Consider the following 20,473-nt stretch of genomic DNA (forward strand, 5'->3'; position numbering starts at 1 on the left):
TTTTCACTGTATTTCCTTGCCACATTTCTTAATTGCTCCACATTTAGTTTAGGAATGTTTGTTCCTTCTCTGTAGGTGCTTCATATTGAACTGCCTTGCTGTTTTTCCCATCTGCCCTTTGAATTAGAAAATCAGATATAGAGGAATGACTACTGTTCTTTGGTGTCTGTCCCTGTCTGCTTACCATTGTGCATTTAGTTTAGTCCTGCCAGTTAATTTAACACAAAATTCTGGGATGCAAACTTCCTATGTGGTACTTCTGCCATGATTCCTACTTCCTACTCACCTAGGCTGAGATGGCACTCTGAAAATAAATAGGAGGGATTGCTTTGGCTCTCAGTGAAGTCTGTAACTAAACTACTCAGGAGCAGGATAAAACTGAGCTTAGAAAGTATCAGGAGGAAACCAACTGCTTGTTAGTCTGTGCAGTAAGAAAAGTCTCTTCTGATATCCTATGGGAGATCTCTTCCTGATCACAGACGCTTTGGTTCTTTTGGAAGAAACCTTTAAAGGTCATCTAGTCCACCCTCTTGGCCACTTTCCACTTGACCAGGTTGCTCAAAGCCCTGTCCAACCTGACCTTGAACATTTGCAGTGATAGTGTATTTACAGCCCCTCTGGGCAACCAGTTCCACTGCTTCAGAGTCAAAAATTTCTGCCTTGTATCCATTCTAAACCTCCCTTCTTTCAATTTATAACTGCTAGCCCTTGTCATGTCACTCTAAGACTCCTTTATACATTAAAAGGCTGCAACAAGGTCTTCCTGAAGTTTTCTTTTTCCCAGGCTGGACAGCCCAAATTCTCTCAGTCTGTCTTCACAGGAAAGGTGCTTCAGTCCTCTCTTAGTTTTCATGGTCCTTCTCTGGACCCATAGCTACATGCCTTTCTTCTTCTGGGGTTCCTAGAACCAGATGCAATACTCAGCTTGTTGCCCAAGAATTTCCAGTGCCAGAACTGAAATCTATTTATTTCTTTTCTGATATTTTTTCCAGTTGATTTGGCTAAGCATTTATCATCCACAAAATACTGCAGCAAGGAGTTCCATGGCTTTCTCAGGTGTTGTGTGACGAGTCAGTCTCTTCTCCTTGTTCTGATTCTACCACTTGCCAGTTCCTTTGCCTTTTGTGCAGTCAGTCCCTGTGTGCTCCTTTTGGTGTTTGTGGTTTTATAGAGGTTGAATTGGCTGTAGTGCAGTTGCTGATGAAGGGCTTACTAGTTTCTCCAAATGCTTTATGTATAGCAGGAGCCAATTGCTGTTTTGGATAAACTCCTCTCTTACTGAAAGCATAACCAGTCCAGATGTTTGGTCTTGGGCTCCAGAGAATGCAAGAGAAGCAGATGTGTAAGAAAGATTTGTTTTAGAAAGATGTCCTTCAAGGGAAGCTCGCAGTAACACACCCTGGCCAGATTTTAATTCTGAGTCACCTTCTGCCTAGTCTTTTTGGGATTTAGAGGCATGTGGAGATCCCCATCCATCTGTGACAGGATGGGGATCACCATTTTAGGTTAATTCATTAAACTGATTTATGCTTTGATGTTTAATGCCATTTTTACAGTCACACAGGCCACATGCCTTTTCTGATGACCCATGGAGAGGAGAAATAGCAGGCAATGGGTAACAGCAGAGGTGATGCTGCCCCAGCAGCTTCAAAAGGTGATGGAGTAATTGGTGACAGAGAAATGGCCCTTTTCCTCACCACCATGGTTCATCTGTTCCACTCCCTACAGTCTGATTTTACCTTCCTGATGTTCTGCTTTGCATCCATTGGGATGATTCTGGTCCAAAATGTAGTCAGAGGGCCAAGGTGAGGTGCTATACTGGGGGAAAAAAGTGACTAGTGCTGATTAAAGAGGTTTTTTTCCCCAGCCTTGCAATTGGCAGAGCTGAGCCTCTTGCTTACCCTGTGAAGAATTACAACATTTCTGCTAACACAAATATGTGTTCTGAGTTTCCCCTCTCCCAGCACATACGCCAGCCACCCACCACTTGGCAGCTTTCCCTGCTGCCAGGCAGCTGCTCTCCCAGAGACCTGAGGATTTCCTCTGTACTGCTCCCTGCTTGTGGAAGGATCACACAGCATTGCATTTGTGGATCATGTTCCCTAGGGGAGAGTGCTGGAGGGATTCTGGTGTCCCCCTGCCTCTTCTCTGCTCTCCTTCCACTTTGGGAAAGGCAGCCCTTCTATAAGCAGGCATGGGCTGTGAATACTGAGATTCACAATGTGGTGCCACTGAAATGTGCTGCAGAGGATATTTTCCAGGCAGTCACAGCATGCTCATTATGATTAGCTGTTCCAGGAGAAAGCAAGGGCCTCCCTCACTACAGGAGAGCCAGGGCTGAAATCATTAGGACTCTACACAGCTAAAGCAAACTGATGCCAGAGGGTACCTGTGGGTGGCCCTGGGGTAAGCCCGTGTTGTGCAGTGATAAATCTTTGTCTGATTCTGCTGCTCACATGCAGAGTGACTTCCAGCATGGCATGGCAGCCTCCTCCTGCCTGGATCCTGCCTGTTGGGCTGGCTCTGTCTCTGTGTGCTGAATGCTCAGATGCACTGGCTATGAGCAGCCTTATGTGCTTCTTTATGGGCCATAAAGGGCCTGCTCTGTGTGCCTGGCGCCCAGAGGATGTGCAGTTGTGGTGCCAGGATGTGCACTTGTGGTGCCACCACACCTCCATGGCTGGCTCTTTGCACAGGCTTGGTGCAGATGTTGATGCTGCAAGATTTGACACAGAGAGGGAGCAGATACAAGCTTGGTATCCATTGGGATGATTCTGAGAGGGGGAGCCACAGTCATCACCTATTGCAATGTTGTGGGTGGAATTTGATACAGATGAATGCAAATAAATGTAACTTGGGAGAAAATACAGGAAGAGATTTTTTTGAAATAGATTCCAAACTAGCAGAACTGTGAAAACCACTATTTTTTGGATATGGTAAAAGTAAAATTAAATCTTTATCCTTTTTAATTTGGGTCTCGTTTGCTGTTTATAAGCTGTGTAAAATGAGAAGAGCTCTGTAAGGACAGGAGATAAGGATGCAAGCAAATCTCTAGTTAGGTTTGTGTGAAATTTATTCCTGTGAATTTACATGGCTAAATGATTTGTCAGAGGAGCACACAACCACTTTGAAGGTATATCAGAACAAGGGAAGTGGTACCAGCATTCATGGTTAACTGTCCAGTGACTGCATCTCATTCCTCCTTGTCTTGGAATATTGGAGGTAAAAGCAAACAACTTTGTTCACTCCAACAAAAATCTCTTTGGGGATGTTTTTATGGTTTTCTCTGCAGGAGCTTTATCTAATCCTTCTTATGTACTGGGAAGGAAGGGCCCATTGCTCCAATATGTGTCCTCCAGCCTCTAATTTGCTCAAAAAGTCAGTGTTGAGTAGTTGAACTGATGACTTCTTAAGCTTGATTACTTTTTCATCTGCTTGTGAAATGTAAAATATGTAAAACCTCCTGTTCATATGCTCTCTGAGGATGTTCATGTCAGTCCCATTGTGTATCATCACATCACCCACTGACTGCTGCAGTGGCCATGGAAATTTAGAACCTAGTGGTTGTTCTACAGAGAAAAGGGACAAGGACAGGTGGAGGCACATCATAATTAACAATATAAGTTGCGAGGTTTCTTTTCTTGTTGGAGGATGGATGGACGGATGGATGTGTGTGTGTTCTTTTTGCTGGGTATTTTTTGTATTTCTTTAATTGATGTGTCTCTTTGACTAGATCCTAGATCCAAATTGGCAGAGAAACTTTATCTCCCATGAAGTTGTATTATGAATTAATTTATCTGACATGACAGTGTGTTTCTGTGGAAGATACTGTGATGTGCTCATACTCTAAACTGCAATTCACATGATCTATAGCTCTCTTTTCTTATTTTCACCCTGTGGAAGATTTTGGCTTTTTGGCAAAATTAGTTTTATATACCAACTCCTTTCATCCCATATATATTTTCAGAAATGCTATCTGAATCCTCATGATTGTTACAGCTTGGAAGTTCTCTGGTATAGGCTGGACTCCCACACAATATATATGCATGTCCCTTGATACACCACAGCTTGTTGTCTTTGCTTGAGGCTACTTGTTAACTTGCCAACTCAACACCAAGAGGTGTTCAAAACACTATTATCCTCCCCCTTCCCTCCAAATACTTCAAAAAGCTGGGTTTAAAAGAGATTTTCTGCAAGCATTAGTCATGGGATATAGAATATAATGCAAAGAATTACAAAGAAAGGAGCATACATAATGTGCTTTTGTAGAACTGCAATATTTAAGGGAAACATAATATGAGAATTTAATTCTGAGACATAAAAACCACAAGCCAAAATAGAACTCACCAAACCCCAAGCACTCAGAAGTGTGACCAGTTCTCTAGGCACGTATTTTACCTAGTCCAGCACTCTGGGGTTGAGATACAAGGAACCAAATTCTTATCACATTTGCAACTGGGAACTGTGGCCTGAGTGTGAGTTCACAGATGGATGAACATCCCCAAAGGCAGAATCCTTTAAGCACCAAGACAGAGCTTTAATAAAGCAAATACAGTATTATTTCATCCCAGAGGTGCTTAACTGGTAACTCTTTTTCTGGACAGACTAGCTCACTTTTTTTTGGTCTAATATTGTTGTCTTATTCTGCCTGAGGCGGTCTGGTAAATCTGGTCAGTTTTGGTTAGAAATGACTTTTTGATTTTTCTTCATTTTCTCTTCTTCTGGCCAACATTAGGCTCTTTATACTTGAACACATTCCAGAGTTTATTGCAGGGTCTGCTGAAATCCATCTGCATTTTGTAGTCTCCTCTATGCCATTGCATAAGTTTGATTTTTGTACTTTGAGTTGGGCAGAGTCAGTGGTTAAAGTCTGGCTTTAGGACTTTTAGGTGCTTTTCTGAAGTTTATCCCATTCCTGGGCACCATGAGATTTAGTTGTGTCCCACACACTGGGAACAAAACAATCCAGTAAGTGAAACTAATGAGAAAAGAAGGAGAAGATCAGACCCCACCAGACAGCTCTCACTGGACAGTACAGCAGCACTTGCAGATGGAAGGTTTGGTTTTCAGAAGAGCTTTAATTGCCAGGTTTTCTGAGTTTATGTCAGTAATACAATATTCTGTGGAAGACGGGTTCTTGAGATGACAGGGATCCTGCCCACCTCAGTGGTGATTCTTGACATGACTTCCCTGGTATACCAGCATGTTTATTTACAAAGAGAAGGTTTTGTTAGGTATTCCCCACTCTCTTTGTTCCTTTTAGCACTCTACACTCACACAGTGCTTAACCTGCAAGAGCTTTCCCTTGCTGCTCTGTAAACCAGGCACCTCTTTTCCCTGTGCAGTCCTTACCAGTGCATGGCTGCATCCTCTCACAGCTGCTGACATCTGAGGGACTGTGCTTTCCTTCAGTGTCAATCTTTCTGACACTTATGAGTGAAATTAAACCCCTCCATCTCTATTTAGCCACACATGGGCCTTTTCAACCCCAGAAACCCCCATCCCTTGCTGCTCCATTATTAAGATAGCCATGTTTTCACCAGAAGTAAACACCAAGGATAAAGAAAGTTTGGGATCTGATGTGAATAGTGATTGAAGAAAACAAAACCCATCTGACTTGTGACTTTGTCTCTGTGCTGGTTGGTGGCCAAGGTGCCAACCGTTTCTATGACAACATCGAGGACATGATTGGTTTCCGGCCGTGGCCCTTGATCAAGATCTGCTGGCTGGTGTTCACCCCGGGTCTGTGCTTGGTAAGTGCAATTATGGCATCATGACATATCACTCTGGGTCCCCAAATTCTCAGTGGGAAAGGCTGATTTAGCTCCAAGGTGCTGCTGTAAATTTTTCAGAATGTATGGAGAAGCAGAAGCTTGTCCGTAGCTGAGGTAGCTATTTATTTCCTTTGTAAAGCCTTATGTTTTGCCTGGAAAATTAATTGAGCCTGAAAATCCAGTTGTTTATTGTGAAGGCAAAAGGAAATGTGTCCTCAAAGCCTGGAGAGGTTTGGTCAAATTACCTATGAATAGAAGACCAGTGAAAATTACCCTGTTATGAAATGCTTGCTTCAGTTTGTGTTCCTGGAACTGCCCATGGTTCAGAATTATCTTCTATAGCCATTTGCTTTCTGTGTTATTAAATTTCTTCCAAAACTTCTGTGACTGTGTTTAAATAAAATGCACCCAAATTCAGGCAAGTTCTTGCCTGTTTTGAATTTATGTCTCGTCTTGCTCCACTGACTTTTGCATGCCTTCTCAGCCAAATTCTGGTTTTGTATATGATGTTGGGAGTTGTTTTCTTTGACCTCAGTGGAACACAGATGAGATCTATAGCTGCAACTTACAAAAGATTCCCAGTCCTTTGTCCCCAGGCTTCAGCAGGACTTGAAGATCTGGGAAATTTTCAAACCAGCCCAAATTGTCTGAGAGCTTTGTAGCTAGAGAGCCCCAGGAGGGCCAAATCTGTGCCTGTGTGGCTCCTCTGGACTATTTCTGCCAGGCAGAACAACAGTTCTTGTCTTTGATATGAATAAATTGCTGTCTCAATGTTGCTGGACCCTCAAAGCTGCTGCCAGCTTTGCTTATGACTCTTCAGAAGCCTGAAGGCTTTAGAGTGCTGAGAACTCTGTGCAGCCAGCAAGGTCCTGCTGGCTCATGCAAGAACAGAGCACCCTCTGCCACCCTTGCAGAGCAGCCAGTCCTTGCAGGGGGGCCAGGCTGCCAGCCTTGGCTGCCCCTTGGCTCTCCTCATCTTTGTGTTTTCTGCTCTCCAGGGCGTCTTCCTGTTTTCCCTGATCAAGCACACACCCTTGAAATACAACAATTCCTACGAGTACCCACCTTGGGGCTATGTGCTAGGCTGGCTGATGGCACTCTCCTCCATGGTCTGTATTCCTCTCTATGCCATCTTCATCCTCCTGAAAACCAAAGGATCCCTGAAACAGGTACTGGGATTGTGGTCACTGGGTGTGTTGCTTTTGCTCCCCTGGGTGATTCAGGATGGGCCCCAAGGAGGAGAGGTACATGGCACATTTCTCCTCTGAGAAGGCAAGGGCTGGTGAGAATCGCACTTCCCCAGCATGTTCTGTAGCTCTTGTTGTAATTTGGAGGGTCTCAGCACTGCTCCCAGGCTGCTCATCAAATGCTTGGTCTTCCATGTGGTGTTGCACCATCCTGCTGGATGACCATGCAATATATAGACATATATAGAGCATATATGCACTAGATACCAATGCAAACCAAGTGAAAAACCAAGATCTGTTTTGCCTTTACTTCTTATCCCTTGTAGTCCTGGGTCAGGATCATGTTCTTTTTAACAAAGAAATTACCCATAGTTATTAAAGAGGATCTGCTCACAGAGCTGTAAAGGCCCACCCTGTGCTATGCCTGAGCCTGTCCTCTTTCACTGTAGACATCCTTGTCCTAGGAAGAACTCTGTCTAGGGATATGCAGTCATGGAGATGACACCTCACCTGACCCATGAAGAAAGATCTGAGTGATGTACAGTACATCTAAATTTCTACACAGTTTCTCTGCAGGCCCTTCCCCATCCCCACTGGGGCTGGTTGGAGGGTGGGGTGGGGCAGAGGGAGCAGGTGAACAGGAGCATCCCTGTGGCTGTGGTGTAGGTGTGACAGCCACATTTTGGGCTCATGGAGAGGAGGGCCCTGCACTGCCAACACATCCAGGGATGAGCTGGGTACAGGAAGTCTTTATTTGCTCCATTGTCTCAGGGAAGGTGAATCTGTGGCTGACATGTCTGACTCCCCACAGCTCAGAAGCTTTTGGTGTATAAATGAGGGCTTGGAGCTCCCAGAGAAGTAATTGCCCACATGTCCTGCCTGTTAAACAAGCAATATCTCTCACCAGGGGTAAAGTGCTTCAAGCCCTTGGACTGAAATGCTGCTGGGAGTTGTGTTAATGCTCATTGCAGAGCACACCTGAGGAATTGATTTGGCCCATTTCAGATGAAGGGGTTTTCTGTTTGTCCTGGTTTACATGATATTAATTGAAATTTCCAGGGACTCCTCAGCTACATTAGTATGAAGAAATTTCCAAGGATGCAATTTAGGTGTAGGGGAAGGAATTGGCTACTAAACCTGGGTTGATTCAGGGCAGAATCAAAGCCAGCCATGAAACACCTTCTAGGGTAGTTGCACCTGTTTTTGAAACAAAATTTCTTAAAATATACCTGTTCTCTTTTTCCAGTCACAGCCCAGAATTGTAGTGAATTAATTTCCTTACACAAATTTTCAGGAACAGTTTTTGAATATTGCAAAGCATTCACTGAAAGCAAGTTTGTAATTGGTAATTATGATCAGTCACTGCTACAAACTGATACCTCTCGTTACACTTGACTGACCAAGAAACAAAAATGTTGTTTCCTAATGCCCTGATTAAGACAGCTCAAACTCCAAAGGCTAAAAACTCACAATGAAGTACCCACAGAGAAGCTGCAGACCGAGGTGAATTTTGTAAATCATGGAGCAAATAGTTTTGAATAAATTAACAAAATCTGTGATTCTGGCAGGCACTTCACAAGGAGTGGGAGCACTAAAATTAATCCAACGAGTCATGGATGAATTGCCTGCTCTGCTTGTCATGCACTCTTCATGGGAGTGAGCATGCACTGTCCTGAGCTTGTGATGGAAAAAGTAACAGTGAAAGTCAGGTTTCAGCTGGGAAATGTTAGGCAGTCCCATGGAGCTGGCAGGTAGCTGCAGGACATCAGCTGCAGGGTGGAAAGGAAAAGGAAACCAGGACCTCAGGAAATCATGTGACACCAGAGACTTTAAAAAATGGGATGAAAAAGACCAGAAATTCACTGCAGAGCCCCTGTGAGCCAGGACTTTTTGCTGAAGAGCTCAAAGATACTTTAGTTTTTTAAGAAGAAACTCCTCTAAGTTGTCCCAACACTGCATGCATGTGTGTGGAGCAGCCTGTAGCACCCTGCATTGCACAGGACAGAGGGAGCTAAGGGCAGGCAGCTGCCTCACAGACCCTGCTTTCACCATCACAGTCTGGATGACTGGAAGAGGGGAGCTGAGGATGGTTTGGGGCAGAAACCAGTCTGCAGAGGGGCTGCTTTACCTGGGAAATGCCACTGAGGTGGGCCTTGCCTACCACCCTGCTTTGGATCACAGCAGGAGATGCCCAGCATCTGATGATCAGCCCATTCACAGCTCCCATGAAAATCAATGGAAAGCTACTTGATATAGGAAAAATAAAGGTTTTGTGGTGTTTTTTCTATTACCACAGAAAATGTCTGTGGTGCTAATTGCTGGCATCCTCCCTCACAGTAGTAGGTCTGTGAGAAGTGCTGTACACCAGAATATCAGTCCACAGCTCAGATTTGAGCACAGAGACAGAATTATTGCCTCTGGGAGCAGCTGAAGAGACCCTGCTCTCCTCCTCTGTTTCACAGTCATCCAGCAGGAGAGGAAGAGGGAGCTGGCACGTGTGCTGTCTAGGTGCCTTTGCCCCCAGCAATGGTTGTGGATCACTATTGGCTGTCAGTTTGCTCATCAGCTTAATTAACAGCAGCTTCCTCTCTGCAGAGACTGATGCAGCTGATTTCCCCTGCGGAGGATCTGCCGCAGCCAAAGAAGAGGCGCGTGGCGAGGCCGGCCGATGTGAGGCAGGAGGGATGGTCTCCTCCAGCCCAGCAGCTGCTCAGCATCACAGAGAGAGAAACCCACTTCTGAGGCACCTGGGATAACCCCACCTCCATAACCCAGACTGATCTGCTCTCTCCTTCCCGAAGTGGTTTCTTTTCCCTTCTCTCCTTCGTGTCTGTGATGGAAGCATCTGGGACAATTCCTCTCCTTCCAGCATTTCTTTTACACCCTGGGGACAACTCTTCCTGCCAGCAGCTGTGGAGACTGAAGCATGCTTTTGTCAGAAGTGTCCTTCATTACTGACACTGGTTGGGAAGAGAAAAACAACATTGTAGCAAAAAAGAAAAAAAAAAAAAGGAAAAAAAAAGTACATTTGTGTTGAGAGGAGGAAAAGAAACCACAGTGGTGAGGGTGGTGAGAGAGAGCAGAGATTAAAGGTGTGAAGGAGCCAAGTCAGGGATGCAAAAGCAGGAAACAATGGGGTGCTAGCACAGGAAATAAGTAAGTTGGTTCAGAGGTACACAAGAAGCTGGAGGATGACAAAGGAAAGGGCATTACTAGGTCACCTCTGTACAAGGAAGAGAGAGCCAGGAATGTATCATAGCCAATGACAAAAGGAGGCTGCACTGTTAGGAATTACAGCTTCAGCTGTCGCTGGAAGGGAAAGGAGTGACAGGGTGCTCGATGCAATCCTAGTTGTTGATGATGGATCTGAAGGCAGTCTCAGTCTGGAAAAAGGGGTGAGGAATGACTATCTGAGGGGACTTGCTCTTGGTCAAAACTGCACGGCCCACTGAAAACGCATCCAAGAGTGAAACCAATGAACATTTGACAATTCTTTCAGAAAATTCATGGAGTGCAGGAAAAGTCCCAGAGCAGTTGGTAAGAAAAAGAAAAAGAGCTGCAGCACAGCTGGGAAAATGAGATCCTGAGGACTGCACGCCCACAAATTTAACTGCACTGCTGGGGCATTTTGGAGAGGAGTTATAGAAGGAGTTGATGGGCCTGATCCTGTGCTGCAGAGTAGCTTTGGGAAGAAGGTGGGAGAATGATTGTACTTCCTTGGCTTTGCTGTGGATGACTGCTCAGGGGATAAGGAAGACATAATCAGGTGCAATAATCATCAGCTCAGGCAAGATAAAGCAAAATTAATAGGTAATATAGGTTCATTGGAAGCAGATTGTGTTGAATTAAAGGTTGGTTGTTGCCAGGGTAGTCAAAAATGTGAGGCAATGGGTGGGAGGAAATGTGCTCTGCTGCTGGGTTTGGTGCAGTGCCAGATGACTCTGTCCTGTGGAGGCTGGGGCTGTAAAGATCCCTGCCAAATCCTGCTTCAATGCCTATCAAAAATTCACAGTTAAACCCACCAGAAAAGCCAGTGGCAGGTCGCACCCGGGAGCTTTGCTGTGGTCATAGGTACACACACTGATGCATGGCTGTGCTGCAATATTGGCACATCCAACCAAACCCGAGAATGGCCACCAGAATGAATCACAGATGCCACAGGCTCCTTTCCCTTGTTCCTTGTTCCAAGTAATTGCTTTTCCCTGTGCTGGATGGCGATAAACGACCGGCACCAAAAGCGAGCGCAGAAATCAGGTCTCATCTGTGCAGCTCAGTACCTATTCCAATTGCTATGGGAACCTTATCTGCTGCAGTTTCCTCTGAGTTTGACTGGAGAATTAGCATAGGGCAATCTTTTCCCCATTTAATTTCCTTTCCTTTAAAAAACTAAAAACTACAAACTGCTGGTGAAATGAACACTGAAAGTCAATTATCAGAATTTGTACCTCTCTGGCACATTATCATTTAAGATGTTTTACTGTGGAAGATGGAGAAGGCTGGCAAACCTCATTCACATTCCCTGCAAAGGACTGCAGCACCACATAAGACACAATTTATTGTATTTTTATTTTTTAAAGAGCTGAATGTCATGCTGCAAATAGCTGAGGGAAGAGCTTAGCACCCAGAGTCTTGAAGTCAGGCATCATGGTAAGCAGTTGGGTGATTTTTCCTCTCCCTCCCACCAATGTTGCTCATAATTTGGTGGGGGAAGCAGCTCCCCTCAGTCTTGATTCCTGTACAATCCTTGGTAGGACATTTTGCCCCTTTGCTCCTCCTGCCATGCCTTTAAGATGTGAGGTAGTGTTGTGCTGGCAGAGAAGTCAGGGAGATCTGTTCACTTCTTTTTCTGAGGCAGTTGAGTAACACTGCAAAAATCCTAGATAGAAGCAAGTAACTCTTCAGTTTGGAACACAAATGTGGTGCTGTGCTATTGACTGCATGAACTTATTCCTCTTGTTTATGTATAATCTGACAATAACATCTCACCTCTGCCAGGAAGCAACTTATTTTAATAAAGCTAGAGGAGGTATTGGTGTGACCATTGAAAGCAATCATAAAATTCCCAGGATCAGGAAATTAATCAGGTTTCTTTGGATGGAATCGACAAAGTCAAGTCCAGGAATTTTAAGTCAAAGCTCAGTGACCCAGTGTCATATAATTCCCTTTCTTCAAAAAACTGAAACACCCACATACACCTAGCTGGAGGAAATGCCATCAGTGGCTGTCTTTTGCTGTGTGACCTCCAGCACAATCTGAGTAGTGGTTTGTTAAATTTCTACAAATGTCTCAGGCATTGCTGCATGCATGTGACAGATCTGGCAGGTCTCCATCAACCCCTGGAACTGGGCACCTCTGGAGAACTCTGAATCTGATGGGAAACTGCTCCTGTCCTGCACATCACCAGGAATACACCACTGAAGGATTGGTATGGAGAGGAGGGAGAGGTTTTTTCCCCCTGTAATTGTTGATAACAGGCCAAGACATGATGCATTTGAAGCTGAAGTCCAAGAGAAGGTACGAGGTTTTCATCCTGTGCTACTCTTCCCAGCTGGAATTAAAACACTGTATACAGAAGAAAGGACCTACACCTGTAAAGACCTAACTACCACTTCTGGGTTTCCAGTTTGTTTGTTGTTCTGGTTTTGGTTTTTGGTTTTATTTGTGTTTTTTTTTTTCTTCATAAAAAGGTCATTTTCACCCCCCTCTCCAGAAGGAAAAGACAGGAACAGTTTTTTAAAAATAAATCAAGCCAAAAGGTCTTGTATTATCCTTCTCCATCCTGTTATTCCTGTTCCCCCCCACTTCAGACTTCCCTCCCTTCTTCCTTTGACAGTGACAAATGGCAAAAAAAAAAAAGGGAAATGGTCATTGAAAACTTGTACGGGACAAAATTTGAAGAAAGAAAGATAAAACTATCAAATATCACCAGGATATCTTCAACTTTTGTGACTGCAACCCACAACATAGTTTTCTGGAAAAAGGAGAATTGCAGTGGGAATTCTTCTTGGCTCTCAAATGTTGTTCTGTCCCAGGTGATCATGGCAGCCCTCAGGCAAAGGACAATGACCTGCTGTAGCTTCCAATGAGCTGGAGGTGCAGCCATGCCCTCCCTCCAGCCCTCTTCTTAGCTTTTGGCCTGGAGAGAAGCCATGCCCACCACAGCCCTAGTGCAGGGCTTAACTACCAAGGACTGGAACCCTGGCTCCATCCTGAGCAAAGCTCTGGATTTCCCCTATGCAGTTATTGCAGTTTGCCAAGGGTTGGAAGACGAAAAGGTGCAGTAGGGACTGAACTGGAGGAAATGAAATCTCTTAGAAGAACAGGAGTTTCTCAGATCTTGGGCTGTGGTTATGTTGTGTGAATTATGGGTATTCTGCAGTGCCTGTGTGGTTTGTGTTGGAACCTGGGGACTTCCCTGAGGTTTTGCTTCCCTGGTATGTGGCAAGAGGAATTTGCTCAGGCACTTTCCCCATTTTGAGGAGAGGTGAGCCTTGCACAGGTGGAAATGAGAGACATGAGCCAAGTGACTTAGGTGCACAGTAAATGAGGGCTGGGAAAGAGACAGTCAGCAGTCATGAGGGCATATAGAACACATCAGGTGTTCTTTCAGGCCTTTACTTTATCAAGTTGCATGTGCTTACATACAATGACCTCTTACTAATTAGCTAAATTGTGTTTGAATGGGGTAAGAGGGGAGTAATGTTCATCAAAGGAGAAGATAAAGTAATAACTTATTTCAAAAATTAAAGATTAAAATTTAAGACTTGAGAGGCTGAGGAGATGTGCATATGCTGCTGTCCAGTTCCCTGTGCATATGTTGCAGGAATAAGCTTGAGGTATTAAAGTGAAAGACTTTACTCTTGAACCTGCCAAGGGAAGAGAAGAAATGCACCTAACAGTGCATGGATGGACAGTGCAGAGGTTATTTTGCTTTGTATTGTTTTTTAAACCCACAATAGCCCTTAACCCCTCAACTGCTTGTGGACCATGATCCTGGCTCTGGTTTGAATCCCTGACCCACAACTGCAAAGGAGGACGTGAATTTTCAGAGCAGTCTGTTCTGGTTTGCCAAGTCTGAGCTTGGAAAGCTGTGTGGAACAAAAAGGGATTCCTAGGGAGAAATGCTTTCAATGTCTGTGCAAAGCTTGTTGTGGGCAATTCCATCCTGTCTTGGTTTTGGTGACGCGCCAATACCATTCTGCTAAATGGCTTTTTGATTTTTTTTCTCCTGTTTTGCTTAGGTTTTTTCACAGGCTGTAGAATAGTTTCCTGCCCAGCCTGGGTTACAGCCAGGATAGGAGCTGTGGACTAGGATGGCTGGTTTGGACCAGAGGCATGCTTACGCTCAATCGTTATTTGCCAGTGGCCACTTTTCCAGAACATGCTTTATTGAGTGTGCAGCCTTTGTTGTACCACGGTGTAGAGAGTGATCTCTGGAGGAGGATGGGAGATTACAGGCCATCTGGTGCCTTTCTGGACCTCATATTTCAACAGGGCATGAAATAAGCTTCTTTTTCTCATGGAGAAATAAACCCTCCCTCAAGCATAAAAGCAACCTGTCACTTTCACTGTCTTGGTTTGAAAGGACAGGTGTCTGCTAAGGAAGGCAGGAGCCTCCCCTGAAATGGAAAATGTAAAACTCTCCCTCCAAATTGCTATTAATTTTAAATTAAGGGGCTCTCAGGCAAAAATATGGGAGCAGGAAATAACAGTTCTTTATTAGGGAAGAAAATAAAAAGATAAAATAAATGCAGTAAACCAAAACAGCACTGACAGAGTCAGAATACAACCTGACACCTTGTTGGTCAGAGTATTGGTAGCAGTCCAGTTGGAATTGTGGCTGCAGTCCTCCTACAGTGCCAGGTGTGGTTCTGCTGGAGCAGGGATCCTATAGAAAGGTGGAATCTTCCTCTGAAGATCCAGTGGAAGAGGCAGCTGTTCTTCTGGGAAATCCAGTGGAGAAACTGTGCTGGTTCCAGAACCTCAAGATTATATCCAGGTAGGAATGCTTGGCTCCTCCCTCTGGGTGGAGCATCTCACAATGGGATGCTGTAGTCCTTATCAGTCATGCAGTGACATTCAGTAACCTATTATCAGCAGATGTCTGCCCTGAGAGAGGATTGTTTGTGGAAGAGATAAGGAAAGCTGCCCACTTAGCAGAAGACAACTGCCATACAGATGGCAAATAGGATACATTTTGCCTTGCAATCTGGGACTTTCCCACATCCTGGAGAAGGGCCATCACTGTGACATGAGCTTCCTCCCCACCTCCTAGCTTTGAAGTGAGGGTGACCTGAGAGCTGGAACTGGGATTTCTTAATCAAACTCTCCAGAAGCAGAGATCTTTATGCTGGAATGCTCCAAGCAGCATGCATGTGGGTCCAGGAGCTGCTGAAGAGAAATCCCATCAGTGGCAGGGCACAGCAGTGTAAATCAGTAACCCTGGATTAGCTGGGATGGTGGGAGGCAGCCTGGCAATGGGAACTGGCTGGTGCTAGGGCTCAGAACACTGGGGAAATCATGTCCAGGCAGTGTAAGTTTTTTGTGCAGTGTTTTTGCATGAGTAGTAATTCCCTAGACAGGTGAGGTGGCTGTGGCTCCCCTTGGCCCTGGTGTGATGCATTCATCAGTCAAGGAACAGAGAGATGGCAGAGTTCTCTCTTCATGCTCCAGGTGATTCTATCTCATGTGTGTCTATCTCCCATCACCAACACTGGGCTCTTCCACCCCAAAAATGCTTTTGTAGGCCTCAGCTTTATACCTGCTTTGCACCTTAGCTAAAGCATAAATTACCAGCGAAGTAAAACAGAGGCTCAGGAGCAGCCTCCAGTTGTCCCATCCCATAAACCTTGTCCAGGAGCCCAAGCATAGGAGTCTGTCTCCACATAGGAAAGCAGTGTGGTCAAACACAGTTAGTTTTTTTTCAGAACCTCTGGGTGGAGGATAGTTGAACACTTTCAGAGCATATTCATTTTACAGTTTAGGCTGAGAAAATAACAGGAATTAATTTTTTTCTTTTTATAAATTACCTGTTATAATCCGATTTCAAAAAGTTCTTTGGTGCCTAATTTATTTTTTTTTTTTAGTATGACAACCACTCCAGCCTCTTTTGGAGTACAAGACAGGCATTTCCCTTGCATTTGGGAGTTTTTGAGCTGTCTCACTTTCTCGTTTCTATGGTAAAGGGAGGCAGCAGCAAAACCTTTGCTGTTTGGCCTTGGGGCACCTGTAAGGCTTCATGTGAAGAGGAGAAAGAGGACTGATGCCTTTTGGAAAGTTGGAGGTTCAGAACATCTTAGATCAGTGTCTCCATGTGGGGATGGGTGTGTTTTAGGGCATTTGGGGGAGAGTTGTGCTTTGGTAGGTTTTGCTTTAATGACATCACTACAGTGACATTGTGACAGGGGCTGCTGGGTAAATGTGTTGCTGTCAGAATTTTGAGATTGTGAGGCTCTGGACTTACACTATAAGTAGAGGTAATTTTTAATCTTGGAAAAACTTCAAAAAAATTGTTCCCTCTCTGGAAGGAAGGGAAGGGTGTTTTAGTGACCGTGGGCAGAGGTGTCAGCAGCACCTCCTGGTTGTTCTGGCCACAGTCCTTTGGGCAGGCTGACGTAGGACACATCGAGCGATGGCAAAGCAATTTCCCATCGTCCAATCCTATCAATAAATGCAATTTCCCTGGAGGGTGGGGCTGTGTGAAACTCGATTGCTGCAGGCAGGGGCTGCCTCTGGTGGTGTGCATCACATGGCCAAGCAGCAGCAAGGCTGCAGGCTGGAGATATTTCCCCTCCCAGTGGAGGCTCTGTCGCTTCTGATGTGGTAATAAATGAGGTTGTCACTGTGTGGCCTGCACAGAGGAGCCAGGCCTTTGCTCTTCCTTTTCCCCAAGGCCTGTGTGCTTATCATTATGGAGCACCTGTGGTGGGCAGTGGTTATACTCCCTCTGTCAGTAACCCTCATTTGCATCTCGTACCAAATCTGTCCTCTTCTTCCTCTGCTTCTGTCACATTTTTCCCACACTCCTGTGCTTTTGAGGTCAGACACAGCCATGCAATAAGGCTTCTCCCTGTAGGAAGGCATTGCCATAAGGTTTGGGAAGTGGCATAATCTCCATCAGTATAACTGTGCTTATGCTAATTTAATGCACCTACCTCAGAGCTTTCATTAGCATAAATAAACCTCTTAATAAAGAGGGAAAAAAATTGTAAGAGCTACACCAATGATGTAACTAGACACATTGAGTAGACACATTTACTTTAAAATTAGCTTGGTTTCCCAGAGTATTTGATTTCAGTTAAATCTTCCAAAGTATGTGAGGACACTTCTATTTATGTTCCATTCATACTAATTTTAATTTATATTAAGTCCATCAGGATCAAGTTTGTGCCAAGTTGGATGCAGTGTTACTGCTCACACTGGTTTTGATGGATTAGAAGCAATAGAGCTAAATCTTTCCAGTCCCTTGTGAGTCCCTTGCAGTTTCACTGACAAAAAGATGATCAGGTTTTTTTTAACCACATTTATCAAAACAGCCTGCAGGCACAGGCACATTTTCATCAATGTGACTGTGTCCACTTATTATCCAAATGGTCTTAAAGCTGGAATAATCATGCTTCAAAGTGGGCTGCTCTGGTTTAATTTAGCCCAATTTGTTTTGATTTAGGTGGGCAGCACTGGCTGGGTAGACAAGACCTAAGAGTGGGTAGGTACTGCTGTTACTCAAGTCCTGCCAGGAATCTTCCATGCAGAAATCCCATGGCTGGTGTCCATGATAGCCCTCAATTCTGGTTCCCAGGGCTTTGTGCTCCTTGTTGCTGTGCTGGGCATATCCCAGGGAGGTAGCACACCCAGTGTCACTTAAACATCCCTTTGGCAGGGAAGATAGCTGGGAAGAAGGGGCTGAGGGGAGACTCTAGAAAATGCCATAGAGACATCTTTAAATGGATGGATTTTATTTTAGTGGCCTTTTCTTTCTCTTCTACCTAATATCCCTCTGCTCCCATAAGACATCTCAGGACTTGTCAGATTGATCATCTTCATTTTGTGCTTGGGAACCCTTGGTCCTTCAGGTCTTACTTGCTGACTGAAAGCTCAGTGCTGATAAATCTTTAGCAGAGGAAGTTTTTCTCCCAGGTGTTTCTCAACCACATGAGTTATGGCAAGGTGCACAGGACAAACAACACAAAAACACTGAGCTTAACAGAACTTGGCTGGTTCATACCTGACAAAATCTTACTGCCAGAACATCCAGTGACTTTATCTCACTAGTTGTCCCTGTCTCCAGAGTATTCCAGGGGAAGGAAAATGAATAGGCACACACTGAACTAAAGTGCTCCAACCCAATCTATTTTTCATTGACAGGTCACTTTTAATCTCCTCCAGTGATGGAAATTCCTTTTCTTTTCTTGTATTTATTTTCAGTTTTGTTCTTGTCATATTTCTTTTACATTTTTATTCCTTCACCATGTTCTGTTTTGTTTGGGCTGTTGACAGCAGGAGAGATTTAAAAATGCCCAGACTTTGAAGCAAGTCATCTACAGATGAAATTGTTCCTAAGGGCTCCTAGCAGCAGCAGGGACAAGTGGCATAAATGCAGATTTAATACCAGTGGCTGAAGGTAATTGTAAATACAAGTACTCTCTGTGAAAAGTATTGCACAGGTTTCCAGATGAATAATATTTCAAAGAAGCTGTGTGCCCTGAAAACATGGCTGGAGAGCTATAAATGTGTGGGGCAAGACCTTTCCCTGTGCCATAGGACTAGCTCATCCCAGCCTGACCAGGAATGCCCAGCATGAGGAGTAGCAGAGATTCTGGCAGTTTTCCTGGGGAGAAGGGGTCAGTGAGGATGGCAGGGGATGATGTTACCAGATATTTACAGTCCAGCCTCTGGTGACAGAGAAACTCTGGACACCACAAGGGGAGTCTTCAACAAGGTTGGGAGTCACATAAAGTACCTGGGAGGGGAAGCTGGGAGGACTGAGCACAGGAATTGTCCTGCCTTGCCTACCCTGGCCTCACACCTTTTCCCTGTCTATTCCCTTGGGTGTTAGGAGTCAGACCTGAGCTCTGGGCCTCCTCAGGGAGGAAGGAGGGCAGCCAGCCTGGCCCCCACTGCAGGTTGGCAGCATTGCTCAGGTTGCTGAGGAGGAGGCCATGCCTTAGACTAGGCTCAAAAAAGCAATGCCTGCCAGCTCTGCTCTGCTGGCCAGCTTTGCTTCCCTTTGGAGGTGGTGGACTTTGTGGGCTTAGTCACCAGAGCCAGGCTCATATCTCATAACGGCTCTTTTCAGTGAGTGCAGCCCTATTCCTCTGCAAATTATCCCTGAGTGATTATACTTCTGCTTATTTTGCAATGATTGTGTTAATGATTTTTGCAAATGAATTTTAAACCAAGAGATGTCTAGCCTGATTATTTGGCTGCTTTCACCACTGTCATCACATCCAATAGCTGCTATTTAGAAAACACTCTTTGCACTTGTGTTTACTCACACAGATTATATGCTGGGGTTGGGCTCTTTTGCTGGATATTTCCCAAGCCACCAAAAGCTTTGGAGGTGGCAGCCCAAGTGCTTTGAATGCAAATACTGAAGCCAGCGAGTATTTGTCTGAGTATCTGCCAAGCTCTCATTTTCTGGGAACACACTGGTGAATCAAAATTTAGTCTCATGAACATTTATGGAAAACAACCAAGAGAGCAGCTCCAAATCCCATCCTTTCAAATGAATTCTGCTTCTCTTCTAAGGCATGCTCCCAAATCCATTTGGGCTTACCAGTCTATGCCCAGTTCTTGCCAAGTATGAAATATCCATGTACTATCTTCTTTTCTTGGTCCAGCTTCCCTTTTTTTCTGGAAAAGCAAGGGTTGCTCAGACTGGTGCTGAGAGACATTATTTCTCTCCAGCACCTTTTATACTCACAGCCTGCTTCTGCCTATAACTCACACAACAAATATGATACAGAAAACACTTGTGGCTTTCAAATTCAGTTTTTACTCCTGCAGGGGAAAAAGTCACTTTCTGGCCTGTTTTCTTTGCAGACTAGAAGTGCATGAGGTGGGGAGGTGGTTTGCTGTGCTTCCTGTGAAGGGAGTCTGCCTGTGGTGGAAAGTGGTGTTTCCAGTGGACCCACTGCCGTTCTCAGGTGTTCCTCAGCCAGGACTCTGTGGAGAGCTGTGAAAACAAATATAACAGGCTGACTCCCTCAGGCCTGAGATCTCCACCTGCCCTGCAAGCAAATTGCTACTGTCTCTCTCTATCTTTTTATTTTAGGAGGTGTCACATCAGCAGTTGGTCTTGAGGAGAGATTGAAGACTGAGAGAGAACAGTGATGGATGGACTCATGCCACACTCAGGAAAGGGTGAGCTGTGACATCTTGATAGCTCAAGCTTCACTCTTTCTGACAAAAGAGTGAAACTCTGAAACTGCCTGTAGGTACCTGCTTTAATTTGGTTTGGCTGCAGCAAATCTCAATCTCCCAGTAACACGGCATTGCATTTTAAAAGCCCCC

General features: G+C 44.8%; 1 protein-coding gene across 1 annotated transcript in view; it reads left to right on the plus strand.

Annotated features, from left to right (window-relative positions):
- SLC6A12 (solute carrier family 6 member 12) overlaps positions 1–9,703 on the plus strand; it is a 32,968-nt gene extending 23,265 nt beyond the window's left edge. Inside the window, exons 13-15 of the mRNA XM_054282237.1 lie at positions 5,653–5,753; positions 6,773–6,943; positions 9,557–9,703. Of these exons, the coding sequence (XP_054138212.1) occupies positions 5,653–5,753; positions 6,773–6,943; positions 9,557–9,703 (419 nt within the window). The remainder of the gene's footprint in view (positions 1–5,652; positions 5,754–6,772; positions 6,944–9,556) is intronic.
- The last annotated feature ends 10,770 nt before the right edge of the window (positions 9,704–20,473 follow it).

Source organism: Melozone crissalis, unplaced genomic scaffold, assembly GCF_028551555.1.
Source record: "Melozone crissalis strain CALT ecotype California unplaced genomic scaffold, PUWL_Pcris_2 ptg000033l_1, whole genome shotgun sequence".
Taxonomy (NCBI): domain Eukaryota; kingdom Metazoa; phylum Chordata; class Aves; order Passeriformes; family Passerellidae; genus Melozone; species Melozone crissalis.